This window comes from Platalea leucorodia (genome assembly GCF_965183815.1).
Source record: "Platalea leucorodia genome assembly, chromosome: 3".
Taxonomy (NCBI): Eukaryota; Metazoa; Chordata; class Aves; order Pelecaniformes; family Threskiornithidae; genus Platalea; species Platalea leucorodia.
This window is the reverse complement of record NC_138825.1, coordinates 81,753,049-81,779,081: the sequence shown is the minus strand read 5'-3', so window position 1 is coordinate 81,779,081 and position 26,033 is coordinate 81,753,049. Positions and strand designations below refer to the sequence as shown.

Here is a 26,033-nt window from a genome sequence, read left to right as displayed (position 1 = left end):
TCAATCGTTACTCTTCATTACTAATAACTACTGTAGCTACACTATTTCCTGACAAATGAACTCCTAAGTAGATAGAATCTCTTTAAATACTATTTTCTAGTCAGCATATGGTTTCCATACTAAGCTACTTAAATTGCATGTGACCAGAACCGTGTGCCAGTATGTTTTGGTGCATCCTACAAAGAAAAGGTGCCTGAAAAATATGATTATTGTCTACAGTCTCACTGTGAACATATTGCACAAGATTATGCATTGCAGCCAAGAACTAACTGGCACATCTTGGAAAAGGAATGCAAGACCTAGGGGTCATTAGTAAATTAAGCATTTCTTTTTTAATTTCTTGCCTGGAACAATCCCTAGGGCATGAAAGCAGCTGAAAACAGCTGAGCCAACCAAGCTCTTTGAAGGAGGGCTCAAGAGGGGTTAGGGCAGAGAGCACCTATGCTGACTTTAATATTATCTTATAATTTCTTCTTGCTGGAGTGTTCACAAGTGACCAGATATTGCCAGCCTTTGAACCTGTTAAATGACAGAAGAAAATATGAAGAAAGGGAGCTTTATCCTCTCAAGAAATCTTATGTATTTTTAATATATACCTGAACTTCATTACACATGGTGAAAGCAAGCACTAGCAAAAATCAAAAGTGGGTAGTAGGCTGTGTTGCTGAAGCGGAAAGAGTACAGTCCTGTTTCACAAACTTGTGAATATGAAAACAATCATACTGGGGTTTTTTTGGTTTTGTTTTTCCCTCCCAAATGGCTCTGAAGTTTTCTTTTGAAATGTGTTTCTTTACTATTAGCATAGCTATTCAATACCCATATATACTTTATGCAACAATGAGATTTCAGGTTGAAATCATCTTACCCAGGGAAGTTATTAATTAATAACTTCTGTGAAAAGACACAGCAAACATTTTCTTTTTGACCTGGCTTACATGTTAAGACATTCTAGCAGCTAGCTGAAGGAGATTTTCACAGTCAAAGGAAAAAAGAATGTTGCATGGCTTTTCTCTCTGTCAGTGCCCCATAATAAGGTTAAAACTTCAGGAAAGACAAGGAGATCACAAATTCTCATGTAAGAAATAGCTAAGAATGCATTAGAAAATAGCTAAATATATTATACCTTTAATACATTCACTTATTTATATTGAAATAAGTTAGTTTTACAGTAATATCAACATTTATGCCAATTTTAAGGAAAAAAAATACACATATGCTGCTACTGACTGTGCAAACTTCTGTAACTGCAGAATCAACCCAATAGCTTGTTAGAGCTACTCACTACAGTAAGTAATGTCATAGCCTGACATCAAGAAACCTCTATTAGCCTAATATTGTTCCCATATCCCAGAGAGAAAGAAGTTTCAATGTATTTTAATCAGACATGAAAAAAATATTAGATTTAAATCAAAGTAAGAATTAAAAGCATTCTTTTAAACAATATAATTTTGAATTTCAGTTTCTATATTTACAAGCACAAATAAAGAAGACATTTTAAAAAAACGTATTTACCTCAAGATTTGAATTGACTGAATGCAAATACTGCACTACCTTGCAGGAGGCTGCGATAGACTTCATTTAAGGAAAGAAGCTCAACCATATTATAAATATGACAACAATTTCAAATGATCTTACTAAGCGCATTTAGTATTTAATAGGAAATTTTGTCAACAATGAAAGGGGATGCTATAGGCAATACATTATCCTACAGTTTATCAGAGCATTTCCATGGAGGATTAGTAAGAAAAGGCATTAAATCTTACATTTACAGTGATGAAATACGTTACTGATTTTAACCTGAATAACTCCGAAATTGCTGAAAAGTTGTGTACAAAAGGATAAAACGTCCTTCTATAGTTCCTTGAACGAAAACATCAGCACCCCTGTCAGCTGCATTTGCAACCTGAGAGATCATTCTAGAAAAAGGTTTGCTAACCCATTTTGCTTCTAGGGGTCCCACTACTAACACAGCACAGCTTCTGGAAGTAGAACAAATATTCATGAGGCAGCTTTCCAGTGATAAACAGGATAAAACTAAGCATTGTTGCATATCAAGTTGAAGCTCATGATAGATAAAACAGAATATATGATCAAGCACACAGATTAGGGAAAAAAAAGTCCATTTTATTTTTCACAGGACAGCAGAAGACTGTTACTCGTTACCTCAGTGCTGTAATTATCAGAGCTCGAGAGATAAGCCAACAAATCTGAAATCCTTATATCAGAGGCTGATTTTCAGAAAGATAGTTGATAACAGAATTCAATCTGTGCCATATATCTTATACTTTCTGACTCATAATAAAAGTACTAAAAATTCCAGTAGACTAAACAATGTACAGGAGTACATAGAACTACAAATAGAAAATAGAACTACAAATAGAAAATAGAACTACAAATAGAAAATAGAACTGCAAATTCTAAAGCTGTGCAAATACAATTTCTAGAGTGACACAAAAAAGTAACTATCATAATAACAGAAATATACATCAGACTTCAAATGTTTTTTCCTTTGTAAAGGTCAGGAAAAGCAAAAGCAAAAAGAAATTTTTTACTGCTTCTGTCAACTTTTTATTTCAGTTTACAATCATTAATGCTTAAGTTAACTCTAATAAATAGGAATACTGCTAAAAAAACCTGAAGGCAACATTTTTCACAATATATTTCTCTGTAAATAGGCCTCTCCAAAACCTAAATGTCCATCTAAATCCCTCTTAATACTAAATTCCACAGCTCAGGATTCATTAAAACAGTAGGATCACTCTATAGAGAACACATTTTTCTTTAACCCATCAATTGTTAGGACCACATCATCTCATGAATTTTGTCTCTGACCTTTAAACAGGACTACTGAATAAAATATCCCACGAAAGAAATATAAAGAGCTTCATTCCATTCTCCAAGAGATAATTAGCAAATATTTTTCAAAAGTAAAAAAATAGAGTAATTATAAAACAAATAGAGAACTTCAATATATGTTTGACATTTAATATAGCCTAATGTATTTGAATACATATCCTCATTTTATTTTTATAGTTTTTTTAATGGCATGTCAAATATTGGATATGTTATTAGTAAAACAAAAATAAAATGAGGATTTGCTCTGAAATAATTAAATGTCAAACAAATGATTACACATCAAATATTTGATGAATGTTCTCTAAAAATTAATTTCTAATAATTTAAAAACATTTGACAGATAATTAAGAGGATTAGTAAAATTGCTTTCAAATTTTAAAGGCCAGCAAAGAGTACAATGCTTTTAACTATTCTATTTTTCAGTTCCTCCTGTGTGTTCAAGCAGCCAGGTGTCCAGACTAGAACATTCATGATTTGGGCATTACTTATTCTTGTAAGTCATACACTGGATTTCAGATGTTTCTAAACATCATCTTCATCCATTACAGTGAACACTGTATACAGAATACAAAATAAGGATAGTATTAAATTATGAAGGCTATTCTCTGCCAGGTATTGCTAAATTTCCTGTCAAATGAAATGGCAAGACTGAATGGCCTGCAGTCTGATGATTTTGGGAACTGTGCCAATAAACATCCCTTTATACAAGATCGCTCTTGTCAGACAAACATGATATTATCATTATGAAGCTTAAATTAATTACTCTGCATCACACAGCATTGATATAATACAGTTAGACTTTTGTCAGAAATTTCATTTATATGGTATGGCACTGGGAATTTAGTATTATATAAAATGAATTTCACTTATTAGGCAGATTAAAATTAGGCAATGATGATCAAAGAAATTAATTGTATATAGAAACTTTGACTTGACAGAATGTCTAATGAGGTTCTTCAGAGATCCAGTTTGACCCACGGATATTTCATATTTGTACTGGTGACCAAAAATTTAAAATGCGAACATGCTGATTAAAGGTACCATTTGGAAATCAGAAGCACTCTGAAGGAACAGTAAATGCTTGCAAGGACGGGTCAGTTCCACAGTGCCATTTGGCTCACCCACAGGTTGAGCTTTGAGATATCTGGGAACAAAGAAGCTAGGTCGTGTTTTGAGAATGGATTTTAAAAAGAACCCTGAAAAGCTCTTACAAGTCATGTGTTTTATCGTGTTCATACTCAATTTATTGCATAAGATGTATCTGATTTATAGCATAAGCCGTAAGAACTGCTGTGCCAGGTCAGATTGAAAGTCTGTCTAGAGCAGTAGTCTCTCTGAACCACAAATGCTTAAGGAAGTGTATATATCAATGCTCTTCCCAGTATATTCTCCTGGCCACCAGAAATTTGCCATTAAGAGACTTACTGAGTAGCTTGACCTACCCCTAATAACAATTGGCTATTATTTAAATGCATAAGAACTTTCACAATGAAAAAATTTAAATTAGTGAAGAGAACCAGCATGAGATCCTAGGTCTAGAGCAGTAGGCAGGCCAATTCAGACAAGAAGAATGACACACATCAAGGCTATATATATGTTAGAAATCATTGCTGGAGCTCAAACAGAAATTCAGGCCTTGCTCAATTCTCTACATCACATAAACATTTCACAACAGCTGGTCCTTCTTGTCACAAAACCTATGAATCCATTAGTGTGTCTCTGCAGTGTTTCTACAACTCTGACTCGTTCGGTTTAGAGCTGGCTGCAATAACAATGTTTTTTTCCTGACATTTTTAATAGTAGAAAATGGAACAGTTATAATTCTTGGTGACAGTCACTTACGCCTATATATGTAGGCTCTGCCTGTACACTTATGTGGTACTGAAGTTCTTACCGTAGCCAGTAAATCTCTCCAGTATTAGAATTACCAGTGGAGGAGAAAATTCCTACACTTTCAGGTTACCTGAACGTAGATGTGTATTGCACATGCTTCAGATAGCGCTATTCCAGCCTTAGGTGTTTAATTACACAATGAGTTTAATGGAGGGGGAGCAGAAAGTTAAGGGAAAAAAAAGCCTCTTTATATCCAGCTTGACTTCACTGTGCCTTGTGTCTTTATCTGTTACACTTTGAAATCTTTAGAAATTTTAGTGCAGAAAGTTCCTATGACAAAACATGTGATTATAAAACCCTTTGGTAAGATGCATGTACATTACTTCTGTTACTATAGTCACTTCTGTTAGAAATATTTACTGCTAAGAAAGAAAAAGAAAATTTAGACTGAACAGTAATAGTTTTAGTAACAACCCCCCACATACTCTAATCACTGAAATCTTTGGTGTACTCATAGGTCTTAATATGTTAGCCTTAATTGCTTAGCAAAATGTTGCTAGCAAATTACTCATTTGATGATTATTGATGATTGTTTACGCAGAGTTGCTGCCTTGGCAGAGTATATATTTTATTGGATTACTATCTTTATTGTGATAAAGGTATTTAAATAAAAATACGCCTCAAAGATAAATGCTGTGACATAATAATTTCAATACATGATATGCATTTTTATTTTAAACAGCAACAAGTCTCCTATGAACAGAGAACAAGTATTAGATTTCCTTTATATCTTAAAAATTCCTTTTGTAGATAGTATTTATCAGGTAACAGACACAGAACCAACAAAATATCTAGTTTTTATCGTAAGTAAAATTAAAATAATTTAACTTTGTTTGTTGAATGGATCCTGAAAGAGGACAAATGGAAATATGTAGGGAAAAGTTATTGGTGATGTTTTGCCACAGACTTCAGTATGACTCGGCCTTCACTCTATTTTTATTATTCCCATTACTAATTTATTTATGTGTGTCAGTGAAGAAGTCCTTAAGTACACTGGAGTATTTGTATAATAATAATAACAACAATAACAATAATATTTTTCCCCAAGATCTAGGTCATATTTACATGCATAATAAGTAAAATAATGTGAATTTGCATTAATGTAAAATGTGCACATCACATGTACTGATCACTGGAAGAATTTAATGAATTATTCTCTCTCTTGATAGTCACTGTAAGACTCAGGGCAGCCACAAGAACATTATGTGAACTCTCTTGGAGAACACAATTCTCTCTCATTCATTGCTATGGTTTTCACACCTCTTCCTTTGTATCAGTCCCTGGTTATAAATTTGCTCTGTTATTAAGAGTCATACTTTCTGGTCTTGCTTTCCAAGACAATCATCACCAGTTTCCTTTGTAACTGCATTTGGCCTCATCTTTCACACTCTTCCTAGGTACTAATTCTTAAGAACTTTTCAAACTCTACTGGGAAAGATTCCATAATTTCTCACATTACACTTCCATGCTTCAAGTTTCTTTGTAAGATCTAAAAACACTTGGAAGTGTGTATACCATTCAAGTCATACTGAACTTGTTTCCACAGCTTTTCCTGAAAAAGGATGATGCTTACAGTTTCATTAAAAGAAAAGAGTAGCTTCCCACGTAAGATCTCAAATTCCCTTGGGAATTTGCTTAGAATAATAAGTACATTTCACATGAATGTATATAGTGACAATATTTTATTCACATTTTGTATTAATAGCATTTAAAGCTAAGCTTACAACTTAAATATTAATTTTCAATACCTCTCTCCCAATTTCTTTACCACTCCTGCATCATGATGCTAAGTCACTCACTTTCAGTGAAGGTGAACTCCTCCCTATTTAAGCCATTTCTTTAGTGTAAAAGCAGAGAGATTTTTCTACTTCGTGGAAGCTTCCCAGGGGATTCTGCCATGCAATTCTCTGAATAAGCCAAAGACCGCTCTCCTAAAGACCACAGTCCTAACTCTCGCTGTTTACTATCACGGCCTTCCTCTGAATACTAAGCTTAACCACTGCAACCAAACTTGCCATTCATGGCAACAGGTGCCTCCAAGTTCTTCTCTGCTTGAGCAGCAAGCCAAGTAGGGGCCTGGTTGGATTCAAAAGCTGTCTCTAAATGCAGCCTATGAACCTCATGGGTTGCTTGAATAATGCTACCATCCCAGAAGATAGAATCATAGGATCATTTAGGTTGGAAAAGACCCTTAAGATCATCAAGTCCAACCATTAACCTATCACTGCCAAGTCCAACACTAAGCCATGTCCCTAAGCACCACATCTACATGTCTTTTAAATACCTCCAGGGACGGAGACTCAATCACTTCCCTGGGCAGTCTGTTCCAGTCCCTGACTACCCTCTTGGTGAAGAAATTTTTCCTAATATCCAATCTAAACCTCTCGTGGCTCAACTTGAGGCCATTTCCTCTTGTCCTATCGCTTGTTACTTGGGTAGTTGTAGAGAGCGACAAGGTCTCCCCTCAGCCTCCTTTTCTCCAGGCTGAACAATGCCAGTTCCCTCAGCTGTTCCTCATAAGACCTGTGCTCTAGACCCAGCTTCCTTGCCCTTCTTTGGACACGCTCCAGCACCTCAATCTCTTTCTTGTAGTGAGGGGCCCAAAACTGAACACAGTACTCGAGGTGCAGCCTCACCAGTGCTGAGTACAGGGGAACAGTCACTTCCCTAGTCCTGCTGGCCACACTATTTCTGATACAAGCCAGGATGCTATTGGCCTTCTTGGCCACCTGGGCACACTGCTGGCTCATGTTCAGGCGGTTGTCAACCAACACCCCCAGGTCCTTTTCTGCCACGCAGCTCTCCAGCCACTCCTCCCCAAGCCTGTAGCATTGCATGGGTTTGTTGTGACCCAAGTGCAGGACGTGGCACTGAGCCTTGTTGAATCTCTTACAGTTGGCCTCAGCCCATTGATCCAGCCTGTCCAGGTCCCTCTGTAGAGCCTTCCTACCCTCCAGCAGATCGACACTCCCGCCCAACTTGGTGTCATCTGCAAACTTACTGAAGGTGCACTCCATTCCCTCGTCCAGATCACTGATAAAGATATTAAACAGGACCGGCCCCAATACTGAGCCCTGGGGAACACCACTTGTGACTGGCTGCTAACTGCATTTAACTCCATTCATACTTCTTTGGGCCCAGCCATCCAGCCATTTTTTTACCCAGCGAAGAGTATGCCTGTCCAAGGCATGAGCAGCCAGTTTCTCCAGGAGAATGCTGTGGGAAACCGTGTGAAAGGCTTTACTAAAGTCCAGGTAGACTACATCCGCAGCCTTTCCCTCATCCACTAAGCAGGTCACCTTGTCATAGAAGGAGACCAGGTTAGTCAAGCAGGACCTCCCTTTCATAAACCCATGCTGGCTGGGCCTGATCACCTGGTTGTCTTGTCCATGCCATGTGATGGCACTCAGGATGATCTGCTCCATAACCTTCTGACAGACTGACAGGCCTGTAGTTCCCCAGATCCTCCTTCCGGCCCTTCTTGTAGATGGGCTTCACATTTGCTAACCTGCAGTCAACTGGGACCTCCCCCGCTAGCCAAGACTGCTGATAAATGATTGAAAGTGGCTTGGTGAACACTTCTGGCAGCTCCCTCAGTATCCTTGGGTGGATCCCATCTGGCCCCATAGACCTGTGTGTGACTAAGTGGTGTAGCAGGTTGCTAACCATTTCCCCTTGGATTATGGGGGCTTCATTCTGCACTCCGTTCCTGTCTTCCAGTTCAGGGGGCTGGGTACCTGGAGAACAACTGGTCTGACTATTAAAGATTGAGGCAAAGTACCTTAGCATTTTCTTCATCCTTTGTCACCGTTTCCCTCCACATCCAATAAAGGATGGAGATTCTCCTTAGCCCTCCTTTTATTGCTAATGTACTTATAGAAACATTTTTTATTGTCTTTTAAGGCAGCAGCCAGATTAAGTTCTAGTTGGGCTTTGGCCCTTCTAATTCATAGAATCATATGATTTTTCTCCCTGCATAACCTCACGACATCCTTGTAGCCCTCCTGAGTTGCCTGCCCCTTCTTCCAAAGGTCATAAAGTCTCTTTTTTTCCCCGAGTTCCAGCCAAAGCTCTCTGTTCAGCCAGGCCGGTCTTCTTTCCTGCCAGCTCACCTTTCATCACATGGGGACGGCCTACTCCTGCACCTTTAAGATTTCCTTCCTGAAGAATGTCCAGCCTTCCTGGATTCCTTTGCCCTTCAGGACTGCCTCCCAAGGGACTGTCAATCTGTCTCCTAAACAGGCCAGTCTGCTCTCCGGAAGTCTAAGGTGGCAGTTCTGCTGCCCCCCCTGCTCCTTACACCTCCGAGAATAGAAAACTACTATTTTGTGATCACTATTCCAAGATGGCCTCCAACCATCACATCACTCACAAATCCTTTTCTGCTCACAAACAACAGGTCCAGCAGGGCGCCTTCCCTAGTTGGCTCACTGACCAGCTGTGTCAGGAAGTTATCTTCCACACACTCCAGGAACCTCCTAGATGGTTGAAATCTCCCATGAAAACAAAGGCCTGCCAGCAGGAGGCTTCTGCCAGTAGCTCCTAGTAAGTCACATCCACTGCATCCCCATAGACAGGTGGTCCATAACAGACATCAACCATAACCTCCCCATCTGTTCCTTCCTGCTCTGATCTTGAACCAGACAGGAGGTGCACACGTCAAGTTTCACTGTGGAACTCTGCACAGCCAAAGATCTAACTAACAGAGAGTGCAACTCCCTCTCTCCTTCTTCCCTGTCTGTCCTTTCCAATACGGTACATAAGATGCATTGCCTCAGAGATGTAACCTGCCTGCTATATCCACAAGTAGTAAGTATTAGATCACATCAAAACACATTCATATTACACATTACTTTCTGAAGCAGTCAGAAATGGTATAAACACAGTTGATTCTTCCTTTTGATGTAGTGTAGATTAGTACATCTTCTAAAATGCCTTTTACAGTACTATGACTCTAAGATTTCCTGCTCAAGCTGAAGAGCATCCAGGAAAGAGGCTAGCCAAAACCAGGATACCCCAGCGGGGCAAATTCTGGCAACCAACAGTTCACTCCCTCATGGAAAGGGGTTACTGGGAACAGATAGCTGATTTAATGTGTTATTTTGGCAAGTAGCATATATTCTAAAGATGATAAGACAACTACTTTAAGGAACAGACAATGAGTTTATTAAAAAAATACCCTGATTTCAAATGTGCTTTTCATAATTAAAAATAAATTAAAAGAGAATCTCTCCTTACTAGTATCACAAATCTGATATTACTTAATATAAAAGACACTGACAGCTTAAGAAGCAGCCAACACTGCTACATGCTTCCTATTATTCTATGTTTAAAGACTTCTTGTCAATGTCTATTCATTACATGAAAAAAAAAATAGAAATTCAGGCATTTCCAATGGAGAATAATCATATCTTTCATACAATGATTATACTTCTTCTGGTGACAGTTTTTAAATGTTTCAGGGAATTCCCAGTGAAATTTATTGAGCATCAAAATAACCACTTAATTTAGCAGAATTTTACTGGGAATCTTTCAAATATTTTAATTATTATTTATTAGTTTACCTTCTTAAGATTCTGAGGTATGAGAACTATAGTCGCTGGCTGTATTATAGTATGTGAAATGGTTCTTCACAATACCACTCACGCTTCTTCAATTACGTTTTATAACATACAAGTCTCTAAACCTTCTGGGCAAAAGAAGCATTTTTGCTATTGTAATAATGCAGAAAGTAGTCAAAAGGATCAAAGATTCCCATGAAATATAAGACAATTCATTTGTTTTTAGTTACAATGAAGGCCAGTTCGCTTTATTACAGAAGTTAGAAAACTTCTGTAAGTATCTTCTAAAGCAAAGTCAGCTTTTCTACAGCCTTTCACACAGATCAACATTTGGAACTACAATCCTCAAACAATTCAAAATTTGATTTAGAACAGATGCTGGGATTCATAACAAATGTATGTGTGCTGGGGTGGGGATGTAGGGGACAGAAGAAAGAGCAAGGAAATTTGCTGTTTTACTGAGTATCCCCTAGATTTCGGTGTGACGCATGAATACCCTTAGAAAAAAAAGTTATTTCAGATATGCAGCCAACCAACCTATAGGCCATCTTATCTACCACTCTCTTAATTTGTACTATAAATGCTACCGTAAATCTCTATCCAAGCACAGGTAGCAATACCCTGTATTCCAAACAGGTTTAGAACTTTTCTCTGTGACAATCTTGTGGTTCCCATGAACATAACAATATGCTTTCCAATTCATTTAATGCCAGAATGAAGAACTAAACATACAGCAGTAGTTTTCACCGAAATACAGAGTGAGTTGGACAAATACTTCTTTTATAGGTGCCTCACATAATATGCACTGCTGAAATAAGCACATCATTTTTCCTAAGTAGCAATGATTTTGATTGTCTAAATAAGCACTGGTACTTTCAATAGCTTAAAATATTTTTTTCTGTATCAGCATTAAAAATCTAATATTATTTTTAATAAACTAAGAGTTTCAGATTTTGTTCTAAGAAATCTAATGAGAAGAAGTTCAGCATTAGCAACCAGTGTTACAGTAGAATCATGGGATCTCCAGGTTCAGGTTTGATGTTATTTTTATAATGCAGCAGATACTAAACATCCACTAGAAAAAGAGGTGCTTTATAATATGATATTTTATGAAATATAAGGACATCAATTTATAACTTAACATAGTTTTTAAAATACTTATTATAGCTCTCAGAAGCATATCGACAGAAAGAACATACTTGATCCTGATTTAAAAAAAATCTTCTCTAAAATAGAATTTTCTCTACATTTTAGAAATTTGAATTTACCAACTGTAACATCTATGCTCCATTCATAATTAGTAAGTCTGAATGAGTCGCTTCACATTCTCTTCAGAGGTATAAAATAAGGTAACATATTTATTACATCTGAAGACAGACACACAATCTAAAACCCTCACAAAATTCCTAGTTCACAGGGGCCCAAAATATTTAAGAGTTCATCAGTACACTTGCCAGTGAGAGAAGGTATCTTATACATATGTTAAACTTTCTACAATAAGTATCTCCTCTATGTTCTGCTGTTTAGTTGCGGAGAGAGAAAGAACATTATTTTTCAAGGAATATTAACAAGACACTGATAACTCTTATCTTTAGACCTCAATTAATATCACCAACTGTAGATGTCACATATGACACTGAATTAAGAATTGTTTTGGAAATATTCTCTCAGCAGAAATACTGGCATATTGCTTGAATAGATGAAAAGTTGTTGTAGACCAAGTTACTTCTGTTATATATTAGAACAAAATTTGGAAGGTCAACTAACACAATTCATACAAAGACAGAACTGTTAGAATGCATAAAAATGTACACAGTTTCAGTTGGCAAGTACTTGGCCACTGCTCAAAATACTAATAATTTATAATCCATATACATATTTTTAAACAAGATCAGATTAAGGGGGCTAAACCCTTGTGAGATTCAAATGGCTCTCCCACTTTTGACTCTCAAACAGATTACTTTCTGATTGCCCACCATTAGATGATTCATGACAAAAGTCAGATGGTTTTGGAAAAGTGGTAAATTTACAGGTTAAGCCAGATTAAGACTTTAAGACAGTTTTCTGTCTTAAAGAGTGGACAGCAGCAGATGCTTAGGGAAAGAGTGCAAAGAGCAGGAGATAGATACATACTCTCCCAAATTGTGGCAATTGGTTGTTTAGCGACTTCCTAAGCCACAGATTACATGAAGATTGCTATGATCAATGATCATCGAATCATCCTCCTTTAACTTGTCCAGCTCTTTTTGATAAATAACCCCCTCTCTGATGCTACAACGGACTTGAGAAATCAAACAATTTCAGATATATAAATGAACTTTAAGCTAATAACTTTACTAATTTAACGATAAATATAAATTATGAATCCTCATCTATCTCACATACCAGGCATTCACTTAGATCCAGTGCAGCACTGGACAGTTCCAAGCACGTACCAAATAGCTTTGCTTCTGGGAAGGCAGTTTTGGGGTCTATCTATGCCACCCAGTTCTTTAACTCTTCCCAAGAAATGTTAAAGATACAGAGAAAGCACATCATGGGACTCTTTGATTAAAAGGATTTAATATCTTTCTTTCAAAAGTGAACTCCACCCGATAAAGCATGCCCTGTTAGACTTTATCCATATTGACCTCTAAGTACAAGTTGCATAAAACACAACCTATTACCTAGCTTTTGTTTAAAAAACTAAAAGTAACAGCACTTTCTCTTCCTTCACCATTACTCTTTCCTTTCCTGTATTCAATTCAGCAATTCTACACTTCCCTTCAGAGCAAAATATATCTTTCCAGAAGCTCAAAAATGCTTCATCTAGTCCCATCTTGGACTGTCTCGTAAAAACATCAATTCTAGGGTTGTAAAGACTACCAACGTAAATTATTCACTTACCTGTTTTTCAGCTTGTCCATAATCCGATCCCTGGGGTGACAAAAAGTGACAAATATGACCATTGTTTTTTGCTTTTTCTCGAAGACCCATAGCAGTTCGTACTGTGGCATTTCTAGCATGAACAAACACCATCACCTTAAGATAGAAAGAAACAGGGCTGATGAGAAATAACAGAAGTCAAAAGTCATCAAATAATGAAAACACTTTAATTACAGAATATTCCCTATGAGAATGAAAAAAATACCAGTTAATACATGACATACTGATGAAAACTAATGTTGCTTTGAGGAAATTAAAGGGTGATCTGCCTATATTGTATTTAATATTTTCAAAGGGCTTTTGAGAAGGTTCCCTTTTTTAATTCTTTAGTCTTTAAAAGATAGGGAAAAATTTTGCAATAAATAGTTCATTTTCACAAAGTAGGGAAATTACCATTGATGTAAAGATTTGTGTTATCTGACACATCCTAAATGATCTGGAAAGCAAATAGTGAGGTGATAAGTTTCCTGATGGTATGACTTGACTATGTGAGACAGCTGAAACGAAAACTGGCTATAAAGAACCTCAGGAGGATATTGCTGCCCCAAACCACTGGACAATCAAAGAGAAGAACGAAATTAAGCACCAACAAATCCAAAACATGTATGGGGATACAAATTTTAAACTAACAGATATCATTATGTGTTTTAAACCACATACTATCACTCAGGAAGATACCTTAGAAACACTGTGGACATTTCCCTGAAAATATCAACTAAGAGTTGAGTGGCAATCAAAAATTATTTGTACCCATGTCTGCAGTAGGCTTCGGAAATACAGTTGGGTATCATCCACCCAACCCCACTGTCACTTGATTATGCTTATTAGCATCACATATGGTATCTGAACCAAGAGACAGTAATGAGATGTTACTACTTATCCCTTTAGATATGCATATGAAGCAATTTAAACTGATATTAAATTAAGATTCACTGCAAGGCACATTTACGATGAATCATGGCAGTAAGCCCCACAATTGGTGTAGAAAGAGAAAAGTGATTAAATAGCACTTAATTCCAGTGTAATAACAGTTCTGAATGTCTGTTAACCACATACTGCTGGAAAAGGCACACTATGGAAAGCACTCTATATTGTCCACCTAAGCACTTTGTACTGTCCAGGGTTTGCTTAAATTGACCCCGCGTACTTGGTCAGACAACTCTTCAGTTTGAAGTATGACAACTTCTGTGCTCTTAAAACTCACATATGGAAAAGTTTGAGTGCCTGACTCTTGAGTAAATGGCAAATACTGTTTTGCAAGTTGATCTAATTTTAATTAAAAATGTAACCACGGAGTTATAGTTCTGTTTTAAAGCAGTTTCAGTTGAATTTTAAGACTGGTATGTCGAATTCCAGAGAATTGTGGGTTTAATTTTGGCCTTTTGGCAGCATCATCCTTGTATCAACTTGCAGTGTATAACTGAATTACTTTAAATGAAACACTATTAACAAAGTAGCAGTATTTAAGGTGTAATTAAACAAGTTATTGCCTCTGTTCTTAATTTAGAAATTAATAATTTAATTGTAAATGTATAATGCATATATAATTTTATACAAAAGTAGACATGATTGTTGTGAATTTATATAAATTATAAATTTATAATTAAAAACCAAGCAAATTAATTCATGTAACAATACAGAGAAGACATAAAAAGAGAAACAATGTGTGCATAACTATTTGCTTACTGGAAGCAATTACTCATTACCTGTTTTAGCTTATTTGATACATCTTTCCATCATCAATTTAGTAACACTGTGACTCCTACAATTATTAGCTTTCATCTGAGTAGAAATATTCTCAGATACATGTCACAGCAACAAACCCATTTTCTCTAACTTAAAAACAACATATTGCCAAAATATTTTTAAAATTTCTTCAAAAAGTAAGAGGCCCACAACATAACAAAGTACAGTGTATGTCCCTTCTGTCTTCATTAATTGCTTAAGGATTATTTGTCTACTTACCTCTTTGTATTTTTTTTTTTCTATAGAAAGCCTGAATAAAAATACATAACTATTCAAAACAGCAGTTTCCTGTTATTAACAGATACACTGTCTTCTTCAGTGAATTCTCACTTATAAACTATCACCAGGTTTGACTGAAAAAAATCTTCACTTTTAAAATCAACTTGATTTTATAGTTTACTAGTTTTTTTCCTTTTTAAATGGAGTCATATTAAAATTTGATTCTTTGCTGAACAGATTAAAAATTAATCTTGTGAAAATAGCTAAATTCTGAAAGTTGAGAAACTGACGAAATACAGTATCAGGCATTAAGGTGAAATAGGAATTTTTATCCAGGTAATTTTGAAACTCCTGAATTAGGAAGTATAAAAACATTTGAGATGTTGATTCCTTAAAAAAAGAAAGAAAAAAAAAAGAAATAAAAGTCACATATGCACTAAGGGGTTTCATGATTTAACCACAAAATAGGTTTGTTGATGGGTTTTACACTGTATTTTAATCTTTTAGATTCTATTTGATTTCAGTCTTACATTAATTTTGAAATTGCCACCTATATCTTAAATCTAAAATGGCAACTTTGAGAATGGTGTTTACACAGCATTAATATTAATTAAGTTCAAACATACTAGACTAATATATTTTTGCATGTTTTGCCATAATATTGACAAATATCTTACTGGTTCTCTTGACCTTTTTAAAATTCCTAATCAAAGACAAATAAAGTGTGGTCTGACTGGAATTTTTGGAGTGGGTGGGAGTTATATGGCTAGAAGGACAAACCTAAAAAGCAGCTGCAAGTAGGAATGCTTTTAAGGTTTGAAAGGAACTAATTAAAACAGTCAAAGAAAATAGCAAGCAAATCTGCACACAAGTGTGTATCTATATCCAATAAACCTCTTAATTAACCAGAGTATAATTCTTTACAGCTTGTTTAACCAAGATACAGAGAAAGAGTCATATTAGGAGGTAACTTCAACCTAAACAAGCTACAGTAAAAAAAATAAAATTAGGTGTAACACTTTGGTGGCCTACACCTATTTAAAAAAAAAAGCTATACTGGGAAATGAGAATAGGTAGAACCATAAGTCACTACAGTCACACAAAGTAGAGCACAGACTACCAGTCACAGGAAAGATGATAGTAGAAATAGGCCCTTAATTGAAGAATCTTCCTTTCAACTATTATATAAATGAACAGTAACTGCAATGCTTGTATAGAGCCCACTCTGGAAACTGTAAGTGTGATGAAAATTCCTCTTAGTTCCAGTCATAATCAGGCAGAGCCTTTAGGAACTGACACTGAAGTAAACTGTCACTATGATGTCCTGGTCCTGCTAAGACAATGATAAGCAACACCAGAAAGATAAGGAAATATTATTTTGAAGACTTATAAGAAAATTTGTTTTTCAGGTTTCTTCTGTGCCCTTAATTCTACCTCACCTTGAAAGCAGATAAAACTGTGCTAAAAGTAGTACACTGGGAAATGAAGCTGTAACATTCATATCTAATTTTTACTAGTCATACAGAAATATTAGAAATTCAACTTCATATGAACCTCTGTAGGAAAATAAAATCTAATAGCTGACACTTTGCTATAGGATATTATACAAACAAATAAATGTAAGTATATTGTATAACTGAGTCTTGGCCACCGAACATTTCTAAAATGACTACATAGCATTACTTTTGCAATACTTTCCTTTCAATTTAAATTATAACACATCACTCAATAATCAGTTTGTCGCAGTAGAAAAGAATCTGAATCCTTTCTCAAAGTCTAGCACCTTGATTTTATTTGAAACGGTGCCAGACTTGAGTATTAATCTAAAAGATGACAAAAAATGTTATGTAGCACTATGGAAGATTTACCAATGTAACAGTTGTACAGAATTGGGCATACCTGCAGTCATCTACTTGAGATGCTAGATAAGATACATATGAGCTCAAGAAATGCAGATATTAAAAGCACAGCTATGAAGGGTACTAGAAAAGACCAAAATGCCTTAAGAAATCAGCCAAAAAAATAAATTAAATTGAAATTTCCTAGAAAAATGGAATTCTTGGCAGATATAAAATTATACAGCCCAGGGTACTGGCCAGGGAATTGGAGAAGAGGGGAGGAAAAAAAAAAAAAAAAAAAAAAACTACTGTGCAATGCTCATAGTTAAAGCTGCTGAGAATGTCAACAGTGCTGGAAAAGAGTTGGAGCCTTTTACCTAAAAACAACTAGAATTTTCCTTTCTCATCACTGCCTACCGTAGTGTATGTTCAGAAACAATCCTGGGAGCTTTACAACTTTGATACTAGGAGGCACTCAGTTTAGATGCTTCAAGAACTGGAAGACAGATGGATTGGGATCACATTGCACTTTATGCTACAAGGTCCGTTTATCTTTTATTTTAACCGTTATACTCAATAAATTTCAATAAATTAATAATATTGAAAACGTCTTTCTGATGTCCAGTACTATATATAAAAATAAACTGTAGCCATGAAGAGCATCGACATTCTTTTTTAGTCCATTTACCCAGTGAACTGAGGGGTTAATTAAAGAGCACATGTTTTTCCTTTCAGTTAGCAGAGGCTTGGTACAGACTTGATAAAACTTCAGTTATGATTTCTAAAGCTTCTGCCTACATGCAGCTGAAACTAAACAGGACAAGTGCAATTCCATGCTGGGTTTTCCACAAGAATTGAAAAACAAGCAGCCTGTCAGAGGACTGGAATATGTTTCAAGTGCATAATTAGGAATAGTAGCTAGGCAGGAGAAATAAAAAAAAAAACCCTGTAACTGCCAACCTTGACTTGAAGAGCTGGCTGGGCTACCATGCAAAATATGTAGAAAGTAGGATGGTGATAAACTGGGAAGCCAGTCTTTAACAAACACAGTCTCTATTTAATCTTCCTTCTTACATCAAAACATTACCTGCCACATTTTGTATGTGAAACAGACAACACTCAAATAATGAATCAAGATCTAGTTTTTACTTTATTTAGCATACTCTGATGAAACCCTGCTCTCAAGAATTAAAAATTCCACAATGGGATTTGCTGTGAGGTTAATCATTACAAGAAGTCAGGATTACATAACATCAAGAAAAAATGTACACAACATTGTTTCCTCATATTCCCATTTTGCAAGTGAAACTAAGGTTAAGCGTATTCATAATCTGAGTGTGCAACTTAAGATGTGAGATCGTACTGCTTACTATATATGACTTGATAAACTCAAAGCAGAGCTCTTATCTCCACTGAGGCCATGAGCACCCAATAATCTTAATCATCAGATCAATGCTTCCTACGTCACAATTCTCAAAATTTAGAAGCCCTGATTAGTACATAGTTCTAAAGATTTTTATTTCAGCAGCTTCAGCTTCTGTAACATCAGACATAAACTGTCAGATGCAGGGACAAAATCTAAATATTCAGTGAAATGTTTCCTTGTCCTACATAATAGATCATCTCTTCTTTTTGTATTATTCTCTATCGTATCCATCACATGATTTTAATCTTCTGGAACGAAGACGTGTCCTGACACAGAACTACTTCTTCAACATATTAAATTCTTGCACTAAATGAACTGAAAGAAATAAAGGTCTAATGCCTAAAAACTCTCAGAATATTCACTGGTCAAAGAACACATTTCATACTCTCTTAACACCTTCTTCTTCTTCCAGAATCATTGTATGACAATGTCTGACATCATAGCAATCATTCATTCAGAAAGACGTAAGACCTTATTATACAAACAATAACTAAGAAACGAGCATTGTATAACTGTCTGTTGTGGTTTAACCCCAGCTGGCAACTAAGCACCACACAGCCACTCGCTTACCCTCCCGCCTGCCCCGCTGGGATGGGGGAGAGAATTGGAAGGGCAAAAGTAAGAAAACTTGTGGGTTGAGATAAGAACAGTTTAATAATTGAAATAAAATATAACAACAACAACAACAACAACAACAATAATAATAATACAAAAATTGTGGTGAAAAGGAAAACAACAACAGAGGAACAAAACCCAGGAACAAGAAGTGATGCAACCGCTCACCACCTGCTGACCAACACCCAGCCCATTTCCGAGCAGCAGTCACTGCCCCCTGGCCAACTCCCCCCCAGTTTATATACTGGGCATGACATCATATGGCATGGAATATCCCTTTGGCCAGTGTGGGTGAGCTGCCCTGGCTGTGCTCCCTCCCAGCTTCTTGTGCACCTGGCAGAACATGGGATGCTGACAAGCCCTTGACTAGTATAAATGCTACTTGGCAACAACTAAAACATCAGTGTGTTATCAACATTATTCTCATCTTAAATCCAAAACACAGCACTATACCAGCTACTAGGAAGAAAATTAACTCTATCCCAGCTGAAACCAGGACACTGTCCTCTACCCATAAGCCTTTCTACAGTTCTTATAGAAAGATACCTAATTTTCACAAGTGTAGCACGTTTTCTTTATGACATTTACCTCCCACTGTTTTTAAACTAATAATGCACACTTGAATTAATTGACTTTTATGTATTTCATGATCACATATCAACATCTGACCAAATTTTTAAATTTAAAATGGTTGCACAAATTGCTGACAATAAAAAGAACTTCTCAGTGAGAGTTAGACAGACACCAAGTCTGATTAAAAAAAATAGACTGCTTTATTAGCTGATTAGAGGTGCCCAATCTTAAGGTTAATGTTTACTTGTAATCTCTGTACATCATCAAATATGTTTGTAAAGAACCAGCCCTAGCTAAAAATTGACCTATAACACCTTGCTGAATGTTTTTCCCCTGATGAAGTTGGTAAGCATTTACCAGATACATTGAGACAGCGATATAGTCTTAAGAGGGTTAATTTAGCCTGTCCTAACTGTGTCACAGAATATTATATTTCAGTGGCAAAATCTCTGTGCATTAAATTATGCAAATAAGTAAGGAAAAGTAATTTAGAATAGAGAGAAGCAGTTCCACAGCTACAAGCTGTGTAATTAGATCTGTACTCTGCAGTTCAAAGCCAGCTCTGGTGTATATAGCCCTGGTGCTGAAAGTGTCTGCTGCTGCTGCTCTCCTGAAACCAAAGCTTTTAAATGATAAAAAATATACAAGAAAGGAGAAAGCAAATGTCTCTAGCTAGGTTACTTCCCCCCAATTTTCTTAAAGTATGAAACAAATCAAACGTTTTCACCAAAGACTTTGTTTAAAAATCACAACAGCAAGTGCTTGCATTCCCCAAATGTTGCATATTCCACGTTGTAATCTTCCTGAAACATGTTAGTGCATCACCAAAGCACTGAAAAGTGTGCTATTATTCAAAATACCTATGAGAACTAGTACTTTTCTGTTAGAGACATGTAACTAGACGCTAGTATGACTTATAATTTCACTTAGAGGACAAAGAAAAAACACACCACATATACATGTAACAAAAGTGTCTAAAATCATTGATGAAAACTTACAATCAGGTACTTGAAATCCCTTGAAACACCTTTATTCTGCTTTGGACAGTAAAGATGCTTGCGCTAACTTTTCCTACTGGAAAATGTGTCTTTCAAACCAACATTCTCTATAACTCCAAAATGGTGCATTCACTTTTTTGGGGAAGCACACTGACCTTCCCATCTTGTTATTAGAGTGCTGGTCACTTGAATGCTTGAGCTCAGCATCTCTGTTTTACTTAACACCTCTCCTCAAGGGCAGAAGGCCTAGGTTTTGCCACCCACTTTGCATCACATCTTTCAAAGAAATTAAGATGAAAGAATGAATTTAATTAATTTAATGTTGATATTAATTATGTAGTTTAGAGACAAGTATATATACTTTATTTTAGCTTCAAGACATTGTCTGGCTTCACCCAGCTAAATCCTTATAGCATGTTCTTTTATGTGGTATCTGTGACAATATAAATCTTACATTTAAGAAGGGGAAAAAAAAACCACGACTACGCAACTGCAGCCAGAGAGAGGAGTGAGAATATGAGAGGAACAACTCTGCAGACACCAAGGTCAGTGAAGAAGGAGGGGGAGGAGGTGCTCCAGGCCCCAGAGCAGAGATTCCCCTGCAGCCTGTGGTGAAGACCATGGTGAGGCAGGCTGTCCCCCTGCAGCCCATGGAGGTTAATGGTGGAGCAGATATCCACCTGCAGCCCATGGAGGACCCCATGCCAGAGCAGGTGGATGCACCTGAAGGAGGCTGTGACCCCATGGGAAGCCTGTGCTGGAGCAGGCTCCTGACAGGACCTGTGGAGAGAGGAGCCCACGCTGGAGCAGGTTTGCTGGCAGGACTTGTGACCCCACGGGGGGCCCACACTGGAGCAGTTTGTTCCTGAAGGACTGCACCCCATGGAAGGGACCCATGCTGGAGCAGTTCGTGAAGAACTGCAGCCCGTGGGAAGGACTCACGATGGAGAAGTTCACGGAGGACTGTCTCCTGTGGGAGGGACCCCACACTGGAGCAGGGGGAGAGTGTGAGGAGTCCTCCCCCTGAGGAGGAAGGAGCGGTAGAGACAATGTGTGATGAACTGACCGCAACCCCCATTCCCCATCTCCCTGCACCACTGGCGGGGAGGAGGTAGAGAACTCGGGAGTGAAGTTAAGCCCGAGAAGAAGGGAGGGGTGGGGGGAAGGTGTTTTAGTTTTTATTTCTCATTATCCTACTCTGATTTCATTGGTAATAAAATTAAACTAATTTCCCCAAGTCGAGCCTGTTTTGCCCGTGATGGTAATTGGTGAATGATCTCTCCCTATCCTTATGTCAACTCACAAGCCTTTTGTTATATTTTCTCTCCCCTGTCCAGCTGAGGAGGGGAGTGATAGAGCTGCTTTGGTGGGCACCTGCCGCCCAGCCAGGGTCAACCCACCAGACCTGGCTATTACTTCTACTGAAAATGAACACTTAGGGATATGGATCAACACATCAATCTATCCAACCATTGTCTCTCTTAAGGTCAGCATGAAACCTCCTCCAAGTATTTTAGAAAATTCAATTCCTAGAGAGGTTTCAACCCTTCTCCCCAAGGTGTGCTGACTGAACCTATTCATGTCAAAAACATCATCCTTTACACTTCATTAAACAGAAACATCTCCTAGACCGAGTACAACTCACTAATGTCTAGCCTCATTCTAAGGAATAATAAAATTGTTTCTCTCTTGTGTTGTGATTTCTCCCCAACTGCCAAGATACAGTTCAAAATTCCAATGCCTAACATTTACAGAATGAAAAGTATATTCCATGCAAAATATACATGAAAACAACACACATGGCTCACTAATAGCTCGATAAAAAAATACTCACTGCAAAATCAAAATGTCTTGATTACCAGATCTAAATGATAGCATGACAGTGTACAAATGTGACTTCCCCTTCCTCTCACTAGTATCACAATAACTTATGAAGATCACTATCCAGAACAGTAACTAAAAGAACAGCAATAAAGTATATGCAATAAGAATTTTTATAAGGTGACTTATACTAAAGCTTAAAAAGCTTAATGTAGAAATCTTGCTTTTATTTTAGCAAGTTTTTGTATTTTGCATAGTAAAGTCTTTTCACATATTAAGCAACACCATGGGAATGGAAAAACCTGAACAGACTGTGTCACTTACCAAGGCAACAAGAGAATTTGAATTTATTTTCTAATTATTTTAATTCATTTTAGTAGATCTTGTATTTAAAAGAAATATTGATATAATCTGCATGTGTATTAAGATCTTCTTTTACACTATAGAAAACTGAAGGATTACTAAGCTGCCTACAAATTAGTTCTAATGAGACATTTTATATATCCTTCCTTTTGTATAGAAAATTCTTTACAAGTTAAAAGCAGCCTGCATTTACCCATCATATAAAATGAAATAACGTGCATTAGAATACAGGAATTTTCATTCAAGCTTGAGGGGTCAAAAATGCCAAAGAAACATCTGTACATTCAAGAGAAACATCCAGCAAACTCTGTTGAAGAACGAAAGTACACAATACCATACATTATTTTAACAGAAAATATTAACTAATAACAACAACAAAGAAATCTATAATGCCACATCAGCTAATCAGCACTGCAATGTGATATATTTTGAACTCTTCATAGATTACCATTAATTGCTGTCTCTGCTAAGTTTTGATTTAATTATTCACTCAAATTACTTCTGATCATCCCTGTTTAAACAAAAAATAGGATTTTTGAAAAACCTCTACAGAATCCGATTTTAAAAAAAAATCTATTTAACATAGCTATTTATCTAATTATATTTCTATTTAGGTATACTAACTTTTAAGGGTAATAACTCCTATTTAGTTTACAGATATTTTTACTATCGTAATGTGCACTTGCTCATTTATCTATCTGTAATAATACTACTTTTTAAAGACATCTGTCCTACAATTTCAATTTTTTGTATTTCTTTTGATGTGGAAATGTATTTTCTATTTAAGATGTGCCCACCCTAATGAATATTATATCATACAGTCCCATCTCATTTTTATTACTGCTCATGAAATTCTATGTAAAAAGCTATGGTAAGGACATTATATTGGAACTACTTTCTTAATTTTCTTCCTATCAGCCCTTTCTTCATTTAGCCTTTTGTGTTCTAAATCTATCCATAAAAAAGGCTCTACTATCATACACATTCTGAAATACTACCATTTTCATTTCTCTTACAGTTTTCTTGAAGCACCTCCTGCTCTGTCTTCTCTGACTTGTTACAATATTGTTATAACTCTATTCTAATTCTCAGTATAAACTTAGTTGCTCCTGGTTTTATTTCCTTCCTTTTTCCTTGCCTTTCCTCTATCTTTGCTGTATTGCCTCTAGCAAAAGATCTTCCCACTTAACCACAGACTTTTAAACACAGAACTTGTGGAACTATTACCATTTAAAAATTTTTTTGGTAGGTGTCACAAGTATGTAACATCTTTGTCTTTGGTGTAAAAGAAATACATTTGGAATAGTCCCAAATAGTTCCAATAATACATATATATTTTTTAACATCTCTTTTTCTTGTTTCTATATAATTTATAGGTATTCTGAAACCTTACTGTCTCACGGATTTCCAAGTGGCAGGAGATGATTTAAAAGGTGCGCAGAATCCCCCATGAAAGGTAGATTCCACTACAAAAAATGGCCTTACTACTGTTAGTTATTAAATTGACTTTTTAGGATTATATCTAACAAGACATTTTAGCCTGGTGTGATCAAGGAATTTTTCTTTAACCAGAAGAATTTTAACATTATAACCTCAACTGAGCTCCTGCTAGTCAGGTTACAGACATGATTTTCTTGTTCTTCTTGAAGATAGGGATGACATGTGCTGTCTTTCAGTTCTCAGGAACCTCCCCTGACCACCATGGTCTTTCAAGGATTATCATAAGTGGCTCTGCAATGACATCAGCCAGCATCTTCAGCATGTGTGGGTGTCTCCAATCAGGTTGCACAGAGTTTTGTAAGGGTAAGCATAAGGATAAGTCTTTGCTCCGATCTTTCCCATTTGTCTCAGGGACCTTGGGATTCCTGTAGGCAAACCTTACCAGCAAAGTCCAAGGCAAAGACGACATTAAGTAGCTCAATCTTCTGCATGTCCTTTGTCACCAGGTTTCCTGCCCCATTCAGCAAAGAGCCATCAATTTCCTTAGTCTTCTTGCTGCTGCTGTACTTGTGGAAGCCCTTCTTGTTGCCCTTTATAGCCCTTGCCAGATTCACCTCCAGAGGGCTTTCCTAATCGTACTTCTCCATGCTTGGACAGTGCCTTTATATTCCTCCTGGGTCTCCTGTCCCTGTTTTACCCTTCTGTATGCTTCCTTTTCATGTCTGAGTTTTGTCAGGAGTTTAGGCCACCTTTGCTTGATTTCCTGCACATCAGGATGGACCATTCTTGAGCTTGGCGGATGTGATCCCTGAAAATGAACCAGCTCTCCTGGACCACCTGCCACAGGATTCTTCCAAGCAGATCCCTGAAGAGGCCAAGGTGCTCTCCTGAAGCCCAGGGCTGTGGTCTAGCCTTTTGCCTTGTTCCCTCCATCAGAATCCTGAACTCCACCATTGCATGGTCACTACAGCCAAGGCTTCTCCCAGCATTCACATCCCCAGCCTGTCTTTCCTTTTTTGTAAGTTCAAGGTCCAGCACAGCATCAACCCTCATCAGCTCCTCAATCATCTGTGCTAGGAAGTTGTCATCAATGCACTCCAGAAAATTCCTGGATTGCTTCTGCCCTGCTGTATTGTCCCTCCAGCAGATATTGGGGTGGTGAAGTCCCCCAGGAAGACCATGAACAGTGAACATGAGGCTTCTTCTAGTTGTCTGAAGAAGGCCTCATCTACTTTATTCCTCATCAGTGAGTCTGTAGCAAACTCCCACAACAATGTTGCTTACGTCTGTCTGCTGGCTAATTGTCCTCCTAAGCTCTCAGCTGGCTCATCATCCATCCCTAGGCAGAGCTCCAGGTATCCCTGCTGTGCTCTCACATACAAGCAAGTTTCTTGCTGTCCTGGACTGACCTTGCTCAAGAGCCTGTTGGCACCCATTGCAGCACTCAGTCATGTGAACTACTGCATTGTACCTCTGATCTCAGTACGCTCTTAGCTCAGCAACTGGACACAGACCCCTAATTTCTCCTTTTTGTTCCATATGTTGCATGTAGTTGAGCACTGGCATTTCAGGGAGGCACTCAGTTATGCTCATGTAAAACATGACATTGTGTCTTCTGTCACTATGTAAAAATGAAAGATAGAGGGGTTAGGCGTCATTTCCATTCAAAGATGTGGATAAAACTGTTCTGGACCCACAGGTTTGACATTAAGCCTCTACCATTAAAATAGGAGACTCTGATGGTATCAAACCTTTACAC

General features: G+C 37.1%; 1 protein-coding gene across 9 annotated transcripts in view; it reads right to left on the bottom strand.

Annotated features, from left to right (window-relative positions):
* Nucleotides 1-26,033, bottom strand: part of ASCC3 (activating signal cointegrator 1 complex subunit 3) — a 284,668-nt gene that overhangs the window by 124,762 nt on the left and 133,873 nt on the right. For 7 of the 9 annotated variants that reach the window (XM_082307043.1, XM_082307047.1, XM_082307049.1 and 4 more), the window contains one exon: nt 13,197-13,331. In XM_082307043.1, the coding sequence (XP_082163169.1) occupies nt 13,197-13,331 (135 nt within the window). Of the gene's footprint in view, nt 1-13,196; nt 13,332-21,058; nt 21,431-22,958; nt 25,896-26,033 lie in introns of those variants that run through there. The other 2 variants (XM_082307050.1, XM_082307051.1) reach the window with 2 other exon arrangements.